The sequence below is a fragment of the Geotrypetes seraphini genome, chromosome 4, assembly GCF_902459505.1.
Source record: "Geotrypetes seraphini chromosome 4, aGeoSer1.1, whole genome shotgun sequence".
NCBI classification, from domain to species: Eukaryota; Metazoa; Chordata; class Amphibia; order Gymnophiona; family Dermophiidae; genus Geotrypetes; species Geotrypetes seraphini.
Genome location: NC_047087.1, coordinates 319,720,956 through 319,740,796, shown reverse-complemented (window position 1 = coordinate 319,740,796; position 19,841 = coordinate 319,720,956). Strand labels below are relative to the sequence as shown.

The 19,841-nt window shown below is 47.1% G+C and overlaps 1 protein-coding gene across 7 annotated transcripts in view; it reads left to right on the top strand.

Annotated features, from left to right (window-relative positions):
- Positions 1 to 19,841, top strand: part of TIAL1 (TIA1 cytotoxic granule associated RNA binding protein like 1) — a 539,174-nt gene that overhangs the window by 336,918 nt on the left and 182,415 nt on the right. For all 7 annotated transcript variants that reach the window (XR_004539125.1, XR_004539126.1, XM_033940857.1 and 4 more), the window contains exon 8: positions 19,245 to 19,340. Coding sequence is in view for 5 of the 7 variants with exons in the window: in XM_033940857.1 (XP_033796748.1) it covers positions 19,245 to 19,340 (96 nt within the window). In the remaining 2 variants the exon portion in view is untranslated. The remainder of the gene's footprint in view (positions 1 to 19,244; positions 19,341 to 19,841) is intronic.

Sequence of the window (19,841 nt, the reverse complement as noted above, 5' to 3'; positions counted from 1 at the left end):
GATAAGGCAATGTGTCCCATTTCTGTGGAGAACAGGCCAGATAGTAGGGCAGTGTTTACAAGATTGGTAAGGGAGGAGATGGCCTGCGTAGGAATGTTATCGTAAAGGTAGGATGGGAAAGGATCTAGGATACATTTGCAGGATTTCAATTTGAGACAGAGTTTAGAGATCTGAGATTCGGAGGCTATTTCGAAGGCAGTCCAGGATCTATCAGCAGGGATAGGGTTGGAGTCGTTGAGAGGTAGAGAATTGTAAGAGATGGTTGGGGGGAAAGAACTTCTTATGGTAATGATCTTTTCGTTAAAATATTTGGCTAGGTCGTTTGCGGATGGGGGAGAGAAGGGGAAGGTGGAGTCATTTTTTTGAGGTTAAATTGCGCCAGATGTTGAACAGTGTACTAGTTTGGTTTTTTGATCTGGTGATTTTGTCACCATAGAAATTTTTCCTTGCTTTTGTCAATACCGTGTTGTAGAACTTGATGTTGTCTCTCCAGGATTGTCTTTCAGAAGGGGATTTCGATTTTTTCCATTTACGCTCCAGTGCTCGACATTTCTGCTTCAATTCCCTATGATATGGAAGATACCAGGGAGCTTTTTGGGAGTGGGAAATAGGTTTAGTAGAGAGAGGAGCGAGAGCACAGTAAGTGGATTCAGAAAGGGTTACCCAGCTGTGCCAATTGGAATCAGGGTCGGTATGGTCAGGAGAAGGAGGGAGATGGTTGAGAAATTGGGACCAGAACAGTTCACTCGTGATTTTTTTGCGGTAGGTGATATAGTTTGTGGCTCGGGGAGGAGTGCCCAGGTGGGACATGAAAATGGGAAGGCAGGCGGAGCCAAGAAGGTGATCAGACCAGGGGACATGTTCCCAATGGGCATCTTCAGCAGAAGTTTTGTGTTCAGTCAGGTCGAGGAAGTTGATGATGTCTAGAGTATGCCCCTTATCATGGGTAGGGGTGGGCGGAGGGGCAATGAAACCAAGGGAGGTGAGGAAGTCTTTGAAATCGGTTGCATCCTTGTTGGTGTTATCATCTAGGTGGAGGTTGATATCGCCAATGATCAATAGTCTTTGGAATTTTAGGAAGGCCCTTGTTATCGTCTCTAGGACGAGTTTGGAGGATTTGTTCCAGGGGGTGGGTGGGCGGTAAAGTAGCAGGATGCCTAATGGGTAGGGATGGAGTTCGTCGTTGACTAAGGCTAGCAAGAATTCTAGTGATGTATGGCTGCCCTTTTTAAGGAGCTGGACATTGAAAAAGGATTTGTAAAGCAGGGCCAGGCCTCCTCCCCTCCGGTTGGTTCTGGGTGAGAAGAGACCATAGTAGCCAGGAGGGCAGAATACGTTTTGTGTGAAAGAGTCATCTTTTTCGATCCATGTTTCTGTGATGCACAGGAAACCAGGGTCGAAATCTCCGAGTAAGTCTTTTAGTATTTGGGTCTTGTTTCGGGCTGATCTGGCGTTACAGTAGAGAATTGGGACTGGGGTGAGAGAGTCCAAGATATGGTTGGGTAGGTTGGCAAGAGAAACAGGCTTTAAGGAGGAGTGATTGACTCCACGGTGTTTTGTGAAAGGATGGGATCTGGATCGTATTAGTATGGGAATTTTAAGGCCAGGGCAGGTGCTGTTGGAGTATGTAGAGTCGGGGAGGTGGGGGTGAGGGGTTTTTTGGCAGTGAGAAGTGTTGGTGAGTGAGCATAGTAGGAGAAGGAGGAGCCAGAAAGGTGGTTTCATGATGGGAAACGAGGAGAAACCCACGAGTGGGGGTTGGATTTGCCAGGCAGGTGGGGGAGAGTTTGGTCGAGTGAGGACAGAGGGAAACGGGAGAGGGACGAAAACTGAGGGAGAATTTGCACGCAATTAGAAAGCTAATGAGGTACTGACGGTGTGGGACTAACAATAGCTAGTAGTGAGATACAGACTGAGGTGGGGCTAAGCATATGTCCTAGTAAGATAGACACAGGGATGATGCTTAGATGATAACAAGTCTGCAAGCAATAGCAGACTATACTATACATGCAGTAACAAATTTTACATGCTATAACAGGCTATAAATGCAATAACGGGCTATAGATGCAGATTGTGCAGGATATAGCAGGCTATGGTGCAGTTCATAACAATCTATAACGAGCAGTACATGCAGTTTATAGAACATGCAGATTATAGTACATGCAGTTTATAGTGCATGCAATGGGTAGAACAGGCAGATATTGGGTTGTATCAATAGAAGTTTCATCAGCCGAAAGCCTGAAGTCATAATGCCGTTGTACAGGGCCATGGTGAGACCTCATCTGGAGTACTGTGTGCAATTCTGGAGGCCACATTACAGTAAAGATGTGCGCAGAATTGAATCGGTTCAGCTGACGGCCACCAGGATGATCTCGGGGCTCAAGGGTCTCTCGTACGAAGAGAGACTGAACAAATTGCAGCTCTACACTCTCGAGGAACGTAGGGAGAGGGGAGACATGATCAAAACATTTAAGTACCTCACGGGACGTGTCGAAGTGAAAGATGATATTTTCTTTCTCAAGGGACCCTCGGCCACAAGAGGGCACCCGCTCAAACTCAGGGGCGGAAAATTTCATGGCGACACCAGAAAGTATTTCTTCACAGAGAAAGTGGTTGATCATTGGAACAAGCTTCCAGTGCAGGCGATCGAGGTAGACAGCGTGCCAGACTTTAAGAATAAATGGGATACCCATGTGGGATCCCTACGAGGGTCAAGATAAGGATATTGGGTTATTAGGGCATAGACAAGGGGTGGGTAAGCAGAGTTGGCAGACTTGATGGGCTGTAGCCCTTTCCTGCCGTCATCTTCTATGTTTCAGCATCTTCTTCACAACCAGGTAATCCTTACTCGGACAGACAATCAGTTCGCCATGTACTATGTTAACAAGCAGGGAGGAATAGGATCTCTCCCTCTTTGTTATGAAGCTCAAAAGGTGTGAGATTGGGCGATCCATCACAATACCTTCTTGTCTGGCGGACAAATTGAGTCTTCTGTGACCTCACGAATGGACACTCAATTCCTCGCCTCTTCATCACATTTTTTTCTCAGTGGGGAACTCCTCAAATAGATCTCTTTGTGTCTCCCAACAACCACAAACTGCCTCAGTTCTGCTCCAGGATATTCTCTCCTCATTGTCTTGAGGCAGATGCTTTTCTTCTGGAATGGACAAATCCTTTTCCTGTATGCGTTCCCTCCATTCCCTCTCATTCTCAAGACTCTTGTCAAGCTTAAGAACGATTATGTCACCATGATTCTAATAGCTCCTCAGTGGCCCAGGCAACCCTGGCTATCCCTTATACTTCAGCTCAGCAGCTGGGAGCCATACCTTCTACCAGTTTTTCCATCTCTGCTTACACAGAGTCAAGGATCTCTTCTTCATCCCAACCTGCAGTCTCTACACCTGACAGCTTGGTACCTCTCAGCATAACTCCTCTTCAGTTTTCTCGACCTGTTCGGGATGTTTTAGAGGCTTCCAGAAAGGCTGCCACTAGACAATGCTACCACCAAAATTGGACTAGATTTTCTGTGTAGTGCATCTCTCATAACAAGGGGCCTCGAGATACCTCCTTGTCTTCCGTCTTGGATTATCTTCTGCACTTATCTACCTCTGGCCTCAAGTCTACATACATTCGAGTCCATCTTAGTGCAATTGCTGCGTTTCATCAGCCTATCGAAGGGAAACACCTTTCTGCTCACCCGGCTAAAGAGACCAAGTTCCTGGATGCTGTAGGCGATTGCTTCTTGGAACAACTTGTCAAGGAAAATACAAGAGGAAACTCGATTCTGGACTAGAGAGCTGCACTGGAACGGGGACAACGGGAATCCTGCGGGACCCGAGGGGATCCCGTGGGGACGCCCCCTAGGGTCGCGGGGATCCTGTGGGGACGCCTCCTAGGGTCGTGGGGATCCTGTGGGGACGCCTCCGAGGGTCGCGGGGCTGGATGTATTCAGCCGCGAGGCTCGTCTCCCTAACTGCCCTGCCGCACACAACCAAACGGAAGTCTTCCTGATGTCAGCGCTGACGGCGGAGGGAGGGCTTAAGCAAAGCCCTCCCTCCCTCTGACGTCAGCACTGACATCGTGAAGACTTCCGTTTAGCTGTGTGCTGCGGCAGGGCAGGCAGGGACAAGGCAGGGGGCGGTCCGCCCCGGGTGCAGCACAGCCAGCCATGTCCCCCGACCGAACGACAACAGTCCCGGTCCGTCAAACCTCCCTGCCCTGTAGCCGCAAATTTAAATTACTTTCTTACAGCAGCTTCAATACTCCAGCTGCTGTAAGAAGGTAATTTAGATTTGCGGCTACAGGGCAGGGAGGTTTGTTGGACCGGGCCTGTTCTTTTGTCAATCGGGCGGGTAAGCGCCACAAAGGTAAGGGGCAGGGAGGGAGAAAGGGAGGAAAGGTGGAGTGGAGAGGAAAAGGCGCTTAAGCTAAAACTGAGGGGGGAGAAGGACGCTGAAAGCACTGGGAAAGATAAAGGGGTGGAGAAGAACACTGAAAGAATATGTAGGGGGGAGAAGGACGCTGAAAGGACATGGGGAAGACAAAGGGGTGGAGAAGAACGCTGAAAGCACATGGTGAAGACGGGGGGGGAGAAGGAAGCTGAAAGGACATGGGGAAGATGGGGGGAGAAGGACACTGAAAGGACATGGGGAAGACAGAGGGGGGGAGAAGGACACTGAAAGCACCTTTGGAAGACAGAGGTGGGAGAAGGACACTGACAGGACATGGGGAAGATGGGGGGGAGAAGGACGCTGAAAGGAAATGGGGAAGAGAGAGTGGGGAGAAGACGCTGGCAGGGAAGAAGACAGAGATGCCAGACTATGGGGGGAGCGGAGGGAAGAAGATGGGTGCCAGACCAATTTGGAAGGGGGGAGAAAGGGAGACGCAAATGGAAGACGCAGAGAGAAGAGAGACAGTGAATGGAAGGAATTGAATGAGAACATGAGGAAAGCAGAAACCAGGCAACAAAGGTAGGAAAAAAAATATATATTTTTTTTCTTTTTACTTTAGGATAAAGTAGTATATTAGTTGTATTGATAAAAATTTATAAACATTAGAGGCTCTGGTAGAAACCCGTTTACAAAGTATGTATTCTTCCCAATTAATATTTCCAAATTAATAAAGTCTTTTTGCTTATTTGTAAATGGGTTTTTACCAGAGCCTTTAATTCAGTAGCATAATTAAATGAAATAACTATTTCTGTAGTTTATAGGGATGGGCGGGGACGGAGGGGATTCCTCACAGGGATGGGTGGGGACGGAAGGATTCCTCGCGGGGATGGGTGGGGACGGGTGGGATTCCTCACGGGGACGTGTGGGGATGGATGGGACTTTGGCGGGGATGGGTGGGATTTCTGTCCCCGCGCAACTCTCTTTTCTGGACTTAATTCTAAATAGACTGCGAGGACAGGCACAAGGTGTAGAAGTAGAAAGAACATTGGGAAACAACGATCAAAATATGATCCGCTTCGACCTGGACGCAGGTGCGAAACATCGGTCCAGCACAATGGCCATGGCAATGAACTTCCGAAAAGGGAATTACGAAGGGATGAGATGCATGGTGGGGAAGAAGATTAAGAAGAGCATGAACAATGTAAAAACGCTAGAACAAGCTTGGTCCCTTTTTAAGGATACGGTCACTGAGGTGCAAAATCTATATATACCATGTATCAACAAGGGATCCAAGAAGAAAAAGAACAAAGAACCGGCGTGGCTCACTGTAGAGGTAAAGGAAGCAATCTGAGACGAAAAAACTTCATTTAAGCAATGGAAAAGGTCAAAAAGTGATGAAAACTGGAATAAGCACAAACAACATCAACGCAGGTGCCATAAGGCGGTAAAAGGTGCCAAAAGAGACTACGAGGAGAAAATAGCCAAGGAGGCGAAAAACTTCAAGCTGTTCTTTCGATATATTAAGGGGAAACGACCCGTGAAGGAAGCGGTGGGACTGTTGGATGACCAAGGAATAAAGGGAGTGCTAAAGGAGGACAAAGCAATTGCCGACAAACTGAACACATTTTTTGTGTCTGTATTTACCGAAGAGGATACACACAGCATACCGGAACCCATCAGGCTATATGCTGGAAACGAAAACGGGAAACTGACAGGGTTAACGGTCAGTCTAGAAGAGGTATGCAGGCAGATTGATAGGCTTAAGAGCGATAAATGCCCGGAACCGGACAGTATCCATCTAAGGGTCATCAAGGAACTGAAAGGGACTATGGCTGAACTGCTTCAGCTAATATCCAATCTGTCGATCAAATCGGGAAAGATTCTGGAGGACTGGAAGGTAGTGAATGTTACGAGTGAGATGATTAAATTTGCGGACGATACGAAGTTGGTCAGAATAGTGAAGATGCAGGGGGATTGCGAAAATCTGCAATGTGACATGATCAAGCTCATGAAATGGGCATCAACATGGCAGATGAGGTTCAACGTGGATAAGTGTAAAGAGATGCATGTCGGTAACAAAAATTTCATGCAGGATGTCCGGGGCGATACTTGGCGAGACCTCCTAGGAAAGGGACTTGGAAGTTCTAATCGACAAGTCGATGAAGCCGTCTGTGCAATGTGCGGCGGCAGCAGTGAAAAGGGCGAACAGAATGCTAGGAATGATAAAGGAGGGGATCACGAACAGATCGGAGAAGGTTATCATGCCGTTGTACTGGGCCATGGTGTGCCCTCAGCTGGAATAATGCGTCCAGCACTTGTCGTTGTACATGAAGAAGGACATGGTACTACTCGAAAGGGTCCAGAGAATAGCGACTAAAATGGTTAAGGGGCTGGAGGAGTTGCCATACAGCGAAAGATTAGAGAAACTCGGCCTTTTCTCCCTCGAACAGAGGAGATTGAGAGGGGACATGATTGAAACATTCGAGGTACTGAAGGGAATAGACTTGGTGGAAAAGGACAAGTTGATCACTCTCTCCAAGGTAGGGAGAACGAGAGGGCACTCTCTAAAATTGAAAGGGGATAGATTCCGTACAAACGTGAGGAAGTTATTCTTCACCCAGAAAACTGGAACGCTCTTCCGGAGTCCGTCATAGGGGAAAACACCAAGACCAAGCTCGACAAGTTCCTACCAAACCAATATATACGCAGGTAGGGCTAGTCTCATGGCGCTGTTCTTTGACCATAGGGCCGCCGTGTGAGCGGACTGCTGGGCACGATGGACCACTGGTCTGACCCAGCATAGGCAATTCTTATGAAAGGACTTTTCAATGTCAAACCTCCTCCTGTGGTTTGAGATCTCAATGTTGTTCTTGCTGAATTGATGAAGCCTCCTTTTGAACCAATGCATACGGCTCATCTGAAATATCTCACTTGGAAAGTTGTGTTTCTCATTGCCCTCACATCTGCTCGAAGAGTCAGTGAGCTGTAAGCTTTAGTTGCTGATCCACCTTTCACAGTTTTTCATCATGACAAGGCGGTTCTCCGTCATCCTAAATTCTTACCTAAAGTGGTTTCAGAATTTCATCTCAATCAATCCATTGTACTTCCAGTGTTTTTTCCAAGACCTTATTCTTATCCTGGAGAATCAGCTCTTCATACCCTGGACTGTAAACGTGCTTTGGCCTTCTACTTGAAATGCACCAAACCACACAGATCTGCTCCTCACTTTTTGACTCATTCGATCCAAACAAGTTGGGACATCCGATTTCTAAGTGAACCATCTCCAGCTGGATGGCTGCTTGTATCTCTTTCTGCTATGCTCAGGCTGGGCTGCATCTACAGAGTCGAATCACAGCCCACAAAGTCAGAGTCATGGCGACTTCAGTAGCTTTCCTTACATCCACTCCTATTGAGGACATAATTTCTCCTCTCATTATTGTCTGGATGTTTTCTGCAGACGGGATGGCCATTTCGGCCAGAGAGTATTACAAAATTTATTCTCCTAAGTTGCCAACACTCCCACCATCCCATCCTGGTTAGCTTGGAGGTCATCCACATGTGAGAATAGGCTGCCTGCTTCTCCTGGGATAAAGCACAATTACTTACCGTAATAGGTGCTATTCAGGGACAGCAGGAAGCTATTCTCACAACCCACCCACTTTCTCTGGTTGGCTTCTCTGCTTGCTTTCTGAACTGAAGAGATGCGCTCTGTGCTTGGCAGAAGGCACATGCGTGGTACGGCAGAATCGAAACTTCTGAGTTTTCTACAAGCAAGTCTGCTTGCGAGGCTGTCCACATCCGGGCTCCGTGGATGACATCACCCACATGTGAGAATAGCTGCCTGCTGTTCTTGGATAACACCTGTTACGGTAAGTAACCCTGGCCATACCAGATTATGCAAACTAGCATCCTTCTAGCTTTCGCCATCACCTTTTCAACCTGTTTGGCCATCTTAAAATCATCACATACAATTACTCCCAAGTCCCGCTCTTCTGTCGTGCACATAAGTTCTTCACCCCCTAAATTGTAGCGTTCCCTCAGGTTTTTGAAGCCCCAATGCATGACCTTGCATTTCTTAGCATTAAATTTTAGCAGCCAAACTTCAGACCATTTTTCAAGCTTTGCCAGGTCTTTCTTCAGATGATTTCTTAAAAGTAGTTGTTCCTGAAACAATTTTTTATGCTGATTTTAGAAATGACTTTCATTTTTTGCCTATCACGTCAGGATTTTACACAAAATAAGAAGTTATGTTTTCACGATTTTAACTACTTTAAGCCCAAATGTATTCAAACACCATTTTACACGAGGTCAATTTTTTATTACAAACACTTTTTTTTAATTTGCATTTCAAAATAAATTTACAAGAATCCATTTGTTAAAACTTAATTCAAACAAAAAGGAAAATTATTATTTTAAAAATACTGTTTCTCTTCCTTATACCCCAATTACATCTTGGGAAAGACAAGTAACAAGATAGGGAGATCTATTCATTTTATTTACAAGACTAAACAAGGAAAAGGCTTAACGTGACCTTTCCGGCTTATTTTACAGCCCTATTTCACTTTTTCATTAATTTTTCCATATCCAAAAAATTACGTAGCTGATCTGGTATGTAAAACACATATTTAGTACCAGCAAATTTGATTTGACACTTACAAGGGTATCTTAAAAGAAAAACAGCCCCCACATTTACTATTTCTTGATGCATAGCTAAAAATAATTTTCTACGGTCTTGGGTTGCTTTGGTTACATCTGGAAAAATCTAAATCTTCTGTCCCATAAATAAACTTTGAGGAGAGCAAAAAAAGGCTTTCATTATTGAATTAAGGTCCTGTCAAAGACCAATGTAACCACTAAGGTTCCTTTATATTTTATCTCCTCACTTGAATTCTCCAATATATCTGTTAGATTATTGAATTCAATTTGTTGCGCTACATCTTGTTGTTTAGCTTGCAAATCTTCTTTTTTTTCTTCGGTAAATAGTAAATTTTATTAATTGGAGGTACCATTTCAGAAGAAGATTTTAAAGTTTCCATTAATTTTATTGTTGTTTGTTTTTTTAAAACAAATCCAGTGGGGTAGATAACAAACACAGTCTTGGGGAAATTCAATAAACAAAGATTTAACCTCCGATTAAAATTCTCCAATTGTTCAATTTTGCTTTGGCAAAGGAGTCTATCTTTGAATACAGTAGCTGAAACATTTTGCAGAGCGGAAACTTCTTTACTAATCTGGTCAAGCCTAGATTCCGATTTCATTTTAATATTCTGAAATGTAGCAGATAAATCAGCAAATTTACTCATTAGTTTAGACATTTCACCAGTTGATGTTGATACCGCTAGTTCTAATTTTTGGAGTAATTTATATGTTAGGTAAAGTTGCCAGCGAGGAGTCGGGCCTCCTGCTCCTCTGCTCATTGTAGACACGGCTTCCTGGTCAGCGTGCGTCCTCCCTCCGGACTACGTTGAACACATCCGTCCTCGGAGTTCCTTCCTACAATGCTCTCCTAGCCGGATTGGGCGGTGACCAGGCTTCCGGGGGAGACAATGATGTCTCAAATCCTAAGGCTCCGATGGCTCCTTCCACCGGAGCAGCCGCAGGAAACTCTTCCCCACTCACCACAGCCGGTGAGCTCATCAGGAACCGATCCATCGGTGTTTGTCCGGGTATTAGGGGATCCAACTGTACAATCCCCTTACGTTTGCTATGGGGCATAAAGTAAGTTTCCTCAACAAGTGAGAAAGTCCAAAGTGCATAGCCGGAAGTGATAAAATTTGCAGACGACACCAAACTATTTAGTGGGGTTAGGACTAAAGACGACTGTGAAGATTTGCAAAGGGACCTGAACAAGCTAGGAGAGTGGGCAAAAAGATGGCAGATGAAGTTTAATATAGAGAAATGTAAAGTCTTGCATGTAGGAAACAGAAACCCGATGTACAGCTATACATTGGGAGGGCTGGTAATGGGTGAAAGTAGCCTAGAAAAGGACTTGGGGGTACTGGTGGCAGGACAATGAAGCCGTCGGCATAGTGCGCACTGGCTTCTAAGAAGGCGAACAAGATGCTAGGTATTATCAAGAAAGGTATTACAACCAGAACGAAATAAGTTATCCTGCAGTTGTATCGGGTGATGGTGCGCCCGCATCTGGAGTATTGCATCCAGTATTGGTCGCCGTACCTTAAGAAGGATTTGGCGATACTCGAGAAGGTTCAGAGGAGATCAACGCGACTGGTAAAAGGTATAGAAAACCTTTCATACGCTGAAAGATTAGAGAAACTGGGGCTCTTTTCCCTGGAAAAGCGGATACTTAGAGGGGACATGATAGAGACTTACAAGATCATAAAGAGCATAGAGAAAGTGGAGATGGACAGATTCTTCAAACTTTTGAAAACTACAAGAACGAGAGGGCATTCGGAAAAATTAAAAGGAGATAGATTCAGAACCAATGCTAGGAAGTTCTTCTTCACCCAAAGGGTGGTGGACACCTGGAATGCGCTTCCAGAGGGTGTGATAAGACAGAGTACGGTATTGGGGTTCAAGAAGGGATTAGATAATTTCCTATACAGCTCCTGGACCTGATGGGCCGCCGCGTGAGCGGATTGCTGGGCATGATGAACCTCTGGTCTGACCCAGCAGAAGCACTGCTTATGTTCTTAAAGGTAGTAAGGTAAGACGGAATTCTGGATCCTAGCTGCTTTCATGCCGCCGCCGCCACCGTCATCTTGCCTCCTATTACAAGCACATTTTAAAAATAATGTAAAGAACTGCGTGTAGACATTGTAGTACTTGCAATCACAATAGAGCAGTTGTTCTTATCCCTATGCTAGGGGACCCCCAGTCAGTCAGGTTTTCAAGATATCCCTAATGAATATGCATGAGAGAGATTTGCATATAATTTACATTATATTACATTGGTGACTTCTATTCCGCTTATACTTTGCAGTTCTAGGCGGACTACAGAAGAAGATAATTGGACATTTCCAGGAAAAATTACAGGATATGGTGCTAATTACATGCTTGAGAGTTTGCTTGGGAAATTACAAGATTGGGAATAATAAGGAGATGTTTTAGTTTTTCTTGATACCTTTTCGGATGGAAGTGACAGGTATGCAAATCTCTCTCATGCATATTCATTAGGGATATCTTGAAAACCCGACTGGCTTGGTGTTCCCCTAGGACAGGGTTGAGAACCACTGCAATAGAGAAATAAAATGAGAACAGCACTGGTAATGCAAGCATCTGAGATAAACAACACTTCTAAGGTCACAAAATAACAACTAATAACAGTTTCAAGTTTCCAAATTTATTAAAATTTGATATTCCACCTTATCAAAATTCAAAATGATTTTACATAAAATATAAAGCAAAACATAGAAACAACATAAAATTTAAAATATGAGTTTACAGGAAAACAACAAAAATGAGATTATAAAACTAACAGGCAGACCTTGACTAACTGGCACAGGAAGAGAGGGGAGAACTACAAAAGTTTGCATAGGAAAGAACGGAGAAACCGCCACAACAACAGGGACAGGATGGGCCAGGCTTGTGCAGTGTCTGCACGCGGCAAGCTCCCAAGCCTTCCCCCCGATATTAATTCTGACATTGGTGAGAAGGTTCTGGGCCAGCCAATCGCTGCCTGGCTGGCCCAGAACCTTCTCTTCGACATTGGAGAGAACGCTTGTGGGCTGGCCGTATACAGTCACTGCACATATTGCTGCTGCTGTGGCTGCAGAGGTTGGAATGGAGTGTGTTGTGTGATAGGGTGTGCTTCATGGGTGGGGCGGGGAGGAATCGACGGAGGCTTCAGTGGGGGGGGGCAGGCAGGGAGAAAGGAAGAAAAAGTTGGGGGGGTGTTAATGGAGTGTGTTGGGTGGAAGGGTCAGCTTTGGAGGCGGGAAGGCAGGGAGAAATCAGCGGTGGTGGCTTCAACAGGGGAGCAGGCAGGGAGAGAGGATGAAAAAGTTGGACTCATGGATGGACAGAGATGTTGGTTGGGGAATGGAATGAGGTCTGGAGGAGAGGAAGCATGCAGGAGGCAGAAAGAAAGAAATATTGACTATGCCATCAGAAGGAAGTGCAACCAGAGACTCATGAAAACACCTGACAACAAAGTCTGTTTTTCTATAGTAGTTACTGATTGCATATTTTGAAAGTCATCTGCCTTGACCTCTTTGAAAACCCCTAAATATAAATGATTATCCCAGGACAAGCAGGCAGCATATTCTTTACGCATGGGTGACGTCACCGACGGAGCCCTCGGTACGGACCTTTTTAACTAGAAAGTTCTAGTTGGCCGCACCGCGCGTGCGCGAGTGCCTTCCCGCCCGACGGAGGAGTGTGTGGTCCCCAGTTTCTTCGTTTCCTCGGAGTGAAGAAGACGCGTGTTTTTTCAACGGCCGTTGAACTAACTTTTTTGCCTTCCCGCTCGCGAATTTTTTCCATTTTATTTTCATTCTACCTTCGGGTTACCCTTTCTTTTGATTTGTAAAAAAAAAAAAATCTTTAATTTCTTTCCTTTTTTCGTCTTTGCCCCGGCGGGGCCTGTTGCCATTATACAGGCCTCGGGGTTTGATTTTGCGGAGGCCGTATTCCCATTCATGCCCTCGCAGCCCGGTTTTAAGAAGTGCCAGCGGTGTGCACGCCCGATCTCCCTCACTGACCCACACAATTGGTGCTTGCAGTGTTTGGGTCCGGAGCATCGGGCGGACTCCTGCACCCGCTGTGCCACTCTTAAAAAGCGAACACTCAAGAATCGCCAAATTCAACAGAACATCTTATTTGGCACCGGGTCGGCGATGGACTCCTCGGCATCGACGGCGGTACCATCAAAATCGACACCGACTACTTCGACACCACCCGACCCGACATCGGCGCCGCTGGCGCCAGGTAAGCCGGCTAAGAAGCCTTCCTCTTCCCTCGAGCGCCCGCCAGCCACAGTGGCGGCACCGACTTTACCGGCTTCACGCCGGCCCCGAAAACGCTCCGCCCCGATTTCGGTGAGTGCCTCGTCATCGGCCTCCTCATCGCCGGGGCGTGGAGCGGCACCTAAGGAACCGAAACAAAAGAAAGCGGTTCCGGTGCCACCCCTGGATGACCGCATCGCGGCCATCCTCCACACACAACTCCAGGAACAGCTGCAGCATCAACTCCAGCACCTGTTGTCTACTATCTTAGCACCGCTCCTTTCGGTTCCAGACCGGCCCGAGCCCCGTGCCGAACAACCGGTATCCACCCCATCGGTACCCATCAATACATCCATGCCGATTCTCTCGGCTGAGCAACTCCACGCCCATCCTGTGGTTCGCTCCCATACCACTACGGATCCGCCTCGGGACCGGGCGGGGCACCGTTCTTCCCGGGACCGGGATCGACACCGGTCTTCCTCTCCCGTACCGTTTCGGTGCGCTCTGGTAATATCTTTATCTAAGACCCACCATACCGAGCCTTCCACCCCGGTGTCTCGACATGTGCACCCGGAGGTCCGGGACCCGGACTTATGGGAAGAAACCCCCCCCGGTACAGAGGAGGATCTATCCTCATCCAATGAGGACCCCTCAGCACCCGATACCACCTCCAAACCTGAGCAATCCTCCTTCTCAAAGTTCCTCAGGGAGATGTCAGCAGCTTTATCTCTCCCTCTGGAGTCAGACTCCAAAAAATCCCAAGCCTTTCTGGAGGCTCTGGATTTTGAGCAACCACCTAAGGAGTTCCTCAAATTACCTGTACACGACATCCTACGGGAGACTTTTTACAAAAATTGGGAGAACCCTCTTACAGTACCCGGGGCTCCCCGCAAGTTGGATAACCTCTACCGAGTTATCCCAATTCCGGGGTTCGATAAGTCCCAATTGCCCCATGAGTCTCTTCTAGTTGAATCCACCTTGAAGAAAACTCAGGGCTCCAGCGTCTATGCCTCCACTCCTCCTGGCAGAGAGGGCAAAACCATGGACAAGTTTGGCAAGAGGCTCTATCAGAATGCCATGCTGGCCAACAGGGCGAACAATTACTCCTTCCATTTTTCATTTTACATGAAACACTTGGTCCAACAGCTGTCCGCCCTCCAAAAGTATCTTCCGGAGAGAAAGATTCCACTTTTCCAACAACAAATTTCTGGTCTCCTTCAACTGAGAAAATTTATGGTCCGCTCTATCTACGATTCCTTCGAGCTGACCTCCCGTGCCTCTGCCATGGCTGTCGCCATGCGCCGCCTGGCCTGGCTGAGAGTATCGGATTTGGACATTAACCACCAAGATCGTCTGGCCAACGCCCCCTGTCTCGGGGATGAACTTTTTGGAGAGTCCCTGGATTCCACCACCCAGAAACTCTCGGCCCATGAAACCAGATGGGACACCCTGATTAAACCGAAGAAAAAGGCTCCACCTGCCCGACCTTACAGACCTCAATCCTCCTATCAGCGCAGGTTCTCAGCCAGACCACTCAATCCGCCTTCACAACAACCTCGGCGGCCCCGTCAGCAACAACACCATGCTCAGGCTCGTTCTCAGTCCAATCAGCCCAACAAGCCTCTTCCACCTGCAAAGCCTTCTCAGCCCTTTTGACTCTTCTCTCCAGGGCATAGCCAGTCTTCCGCCTTCATTGCCTCTTCCACAACCAATCGGAGGCCGTCTCCACATATTCTTCAGCCGTTGGGAGGTCATCACATCGGACCAGTGGGTCCTCAACATCATCCGCCACGGCTACTCTCTCAACTTCCAGACTCTTCCACCAGACAACCCTCCCGTAGAGTCTGCTTCTCACTCCTCCCAAGCCCCCCTCCTCCTGAGGGAGGTCCAATCCCTCCTTCTTCTCAATGCCATCGAAGAAGTGCCTCCGGAACACAGGGGTCAGGGATTCTACTCCCGCTACTTCCTGGTTCCCAAGAAGACGGGAGACCTCCGTCCCATTCTCGATCTCAGGGACCTCAACAAGTATCTAGTCAAGGAGAAATTCAGAATGCTCTCCCTTGCCACGCTTTACCCTCTTCTTTCTCAACACGACTGGCTATGTTCCTTGGACCTCAAGGAGGCCTACACTCACATCCCAATCAATCCGACTTCACGTCGCTACCTGCGGTTCCAGGTACAATGCCGCCACTATCAGTACAAAGTACTACCTTTGGCCTCGCTTCATCGCCCAGGGTGTTCACCAAGTGCCTTATTGTAGTGGCGGCCTTCCTCAGGTCTCACAACCTCCAAGTGTTCCCCTACTTGGACGATTGGTTGGTGAAAGCACCTACGTCTCCACTTGTGCTACAAGCCACTCATCACACCATCTCCCTCCTCCATCTCCTGGGGTTCGAGATCAACTACCCCAAGTCGCATCTGCTTCCCATACAGCGACTTCAATTCATTGGAGCAGTTCTCGACACCACACTAATGAGGGCGTTTCTCCCCTCCGACCGTCAACGGACACTGCTCCACCTCTGTCGTCAGGTGCTCCTTCATCACTCCATCCCGGCTCGTCAGATGATGGTCCTCCTGGGCCACATGGCCTCGACGGTCCATGTGCTTCCTCTGGCGCGGCTCCACCTCAGAACACCTCAATGGACTCTTGCCGACCAATGGTCACAGACCACGGATCTTCTTTCTCAACCCATCTCTGTGACATCGTCTCTTCAGCAATCTCTGCGATGGTGGTTGAACTCCTCAAATCTTTCCAGGGGCCTTCTCTTTCATCTGCCCCCTCACTCCATGACCATCACCACGGATGCCTCCCCCTATGCATGGGGAGCTCACCTGGGAAATCTACGCACCCAGGGACTCTGGACCCCGCAGGAGCGTCTACATCACATCAATTTCCTGGAACTCAGAGCCATGTTCTATGCTCTCAAGGCCTTCCAGCACCTTCTCTGTCCTCAGGTTCTTCTCCTGTGCACCGACAATCAAGTCGCCATGTACTACATAAACAAGCAAGGCGGCACCGGTTCTCGCCTCCTTTGTCAGGAGGCTCTTCGCATCTGGACCTGGGCCACCGCCCGCAATCTCTTCCTCAAGGCTGTCTATATCCAGGGCGAACAGAACTCCCTGGCCGACAACCTCAGCCGCATCCTTCAACCTCACGAGTGGACTCTAGACCCTACCACACTCCACTCCATTTTTGCTCGCTGGGGCACTCCGCAGGTGGACCTCTTTGCAGCTCCTCACAACCATCAGCTGCCCCACTTCTGTTCCAGACTGTTCTCTCATCATCGTCTGGCCCCAGATGCATTCCTGCTCGACTGGACGGATCGGTTCCTCTACGCTTTTCCTCCCCTACCTCTGATGTTGCGGACGTTAGCCAAACTCCGCAAGGACAGGGCCACCATGATTCTCATCGCTCCTCGGTGGCCTCGCCAACACTGGTTTTCCCTCCTGCTTCAGCTCAGCTCCAGGGAGCCCATTCCTCTTCCTGTGTTTCCTACTCTACTTACACAACAACGTCAGTCTCTACTGCATCCCAATCTGTCTTCGCTCCACCTGACAGCTTGGTTTCTCTCGGGCTGACCTCCCCTGGAAATCTGTCTCAGCCTGTCCGTCTCATTTTAGACGCCTCCAGGAAACCGACCACCCTCCAATGTTACCATCAGAAGTGGACCAGGTTCTCCTCTTGGTGTCTGCAGCGTCATCACGATCCCACCTCTTTGCAGGTGGAAACGATACTGGACTATTTGCTCTCTCTATCCGATGCTGGCCTCAAGTCTACCTCAATCAGAGTCCACCTCAGTGCCATCACTGCGTTTCATGAGCCTGTCCTCGGGAAACCTCTCACGGCCCATCCACTGGTCTCCCGATTCATGAGAGGCCTCTTCAATGTCAAACCACCTCTGAAACCTCCTCCTGTTGTCTGGGACCTGAATGTGGTTTTATCAGCCCTCATGAAACCACCTTTTGAGCCTCTTGCCACAACTTCGCTCAAACTTCTCACCTGGAAGGTGCTTTTCCTCATTGCCATCACCTCTGCCAGGAGGGTTAGTGAGTTACATGCACTGGTAGCCGATCCACCGTTCACTGTTTCTCACCATGACAAAGTGGTTCTGCGTACCCACCCTAAGTTCCTTCCCAAAGTGGTCTCAGCTTTTCACCTCAACCAGTCCATTGTGTTGCCTGTCTTTTTCCCGAAACCTCATTCACATCCTGGGGAACAGGCATTACACACTCTAGATTGCAAGCGCGCCCTGGCCTACTATCTTGATCGTACAAGGGCCCACCGCTTGTCCCCTCAGCTCTTCCTGACCTTCGATCCTAACCGTCTAGGTCGCCCTGTCTCTAAACGAACGCTGTCCAACTGGCTCGCTGTCTGCATCGCGTTCTGTTATGCTCGGGCCGGTCTGTCACTAGAAGGTGCTGTCACGGCCCACAGGGTTAGAGCTATGGCTGCTTCTGTTGCTTTCCTCCGTTCCACACCCATTGAGGAAATCTGCAAGGCGGCCACTTGGTCCTCAGTTCACACATTCACTACTCACTACTGCCTGGATGCATTCTCCAGACGGGATGGGCACTTCGGCCAGTCTGTACTACAGAATTTATTTTCCTAATGGCCAACCATCCCCCCTCCCTCTTTGTTAGCTTGGAGGTCACCCATGCGTAAAGAATATGCTGCCTGCTTGTCCTGGGATAAAGCACAGTTACTTACCGTAACAGGTGTTATCCAGGGACAGCAGGCAGATATTCTTACGTCCCACCCTCCTCCCCGGGTTGGCTTCTTAGCTGGCTTATCCTAACTGGGGACCACGCACTCCTCCGTCGGGCGGGAAGGCACGCGCGGTGCGGCCAACTAGAACTTTCTAGTTAAAAAGGTCCGTACCGAGGGCTCCGTCGGTGACGTCACCCATGCGTAAAGAATATCTGCCTGCTGTCCCTGGATAACACCTGTTACGGTAAGTAACTGTGCTTAATTAACATTTTCTCTGCATACAGTGTGCTTTGTGGGTTTTTTAATTTTGTGGTTACCATTATGCATTTATAAGATTATATTGTGTGTATATGAAAATGAATGGAAGAAATTGCATTACAATCAGTACTATTGTTATGGAGGTGGAGTCAGGGGCAGAGTTGGGCCATAACTGGGCGGAGTTTGCCAGAAGTTGTGGTAAGAGTGGATAGTGTAGCTGGGCTTAAGAAAGGTTTAGACAATTTCCTAGAGGAAAAGTCCATAGTCTGTTATTGAGAAAGACATGGGGGAAGCCACTGCTTGCATGGAATGTTGCTACTCTGAGATTCTGCCAGGTAATGTGACCTGGATTGGCTAGTATTGGAAACAGGATATTAGACTTGATTGATTTTTGGTCTGTTCCAGTATGGCAATGCTTATGTTCTTAAGTAAATATCAAATAAAAATGATTTTATTCATATTATCTCATGAAGAGACCAAGATTTGGAATTCTTTACCTTTAACTCTCAGATAAATTTCTGATTATATGGCCTTCAAAAAACAGCTGAAAACTTACTTGTTCAAAGACATCTTGATAATTTTTATTTTATCTGGTTTAATTATTGTAATATATATCCCAGTAATTTTGACCAGCTGATCATATTGTAACTTCTTTGAACCACTTGGTTTGGCATTTTGCGGTAAGTTGTATTGTATTGACTCATTACCTAAATTGAAAGGAGAGAGAAGAGAGCCTATAAGCTATAATCAGTATGGAAGAATAGGCGGGAGTGGTATTAGATATTGATATATTACAAAGGGAGTATGGGTAGTAGTAGGAAGAGTTTTATGGAATATTTAATATATTACTTGTGTATTTCAGGCTCTGTACTAACATAATAAATAGTAATTGTAAAAGAAATGATGCATATTTCTGCAAAAAACTTGAATTAAAACATGGTATATTATAATTCCCGTGCAAATGTTTCTTCTCATCTACAGATAACACAAAACAGCTAAGGTTTGACGATGTAGTGAACCAGTCAAGTCCCAAAAATTGTACTGTGTATTGTGGAGGAATTGCTTCCGGACTTACAGGTATGAGTTGTATGTTATTCTGCTCTTTGAGAGGAGGAATTCCATGTCCATTTCTGTCTCCCACCCCCTAAGTAACTTTGGTATTTGCAGTCCTAGCCATATCAATTGTTTAGGTAATGTTGGGGGCCAGTGGATAAGGGATAGGGAGTCCTGACAAGTATTTTATAGGGTATCCATTTATACCAGTGGTCTCAAACCCAAACCCTTAGTGGGGCCACATTTTAGATTTGTAGGTACTTGGAGGGCCGCAGAAAAAATAGTTAATGTCTTATTAAAGAAATGACAACTTTGCATGAGGTAAAACTCTTTATAGTTTATAAATCTTTCCTTTAACAGTTAAAGGAAAGATTTATAAACTATAAAGAGTTTTACCTTATGCAAAATTGTCATTAACTATTTTTTCTGCAGCCCTCCAAGTACCCTATTTTTTCTGCAGCCCTCACATTTAAAGTTTAATATCTTTCCTTTCTCAAAACTGACACATTTCAATCACTATATTGA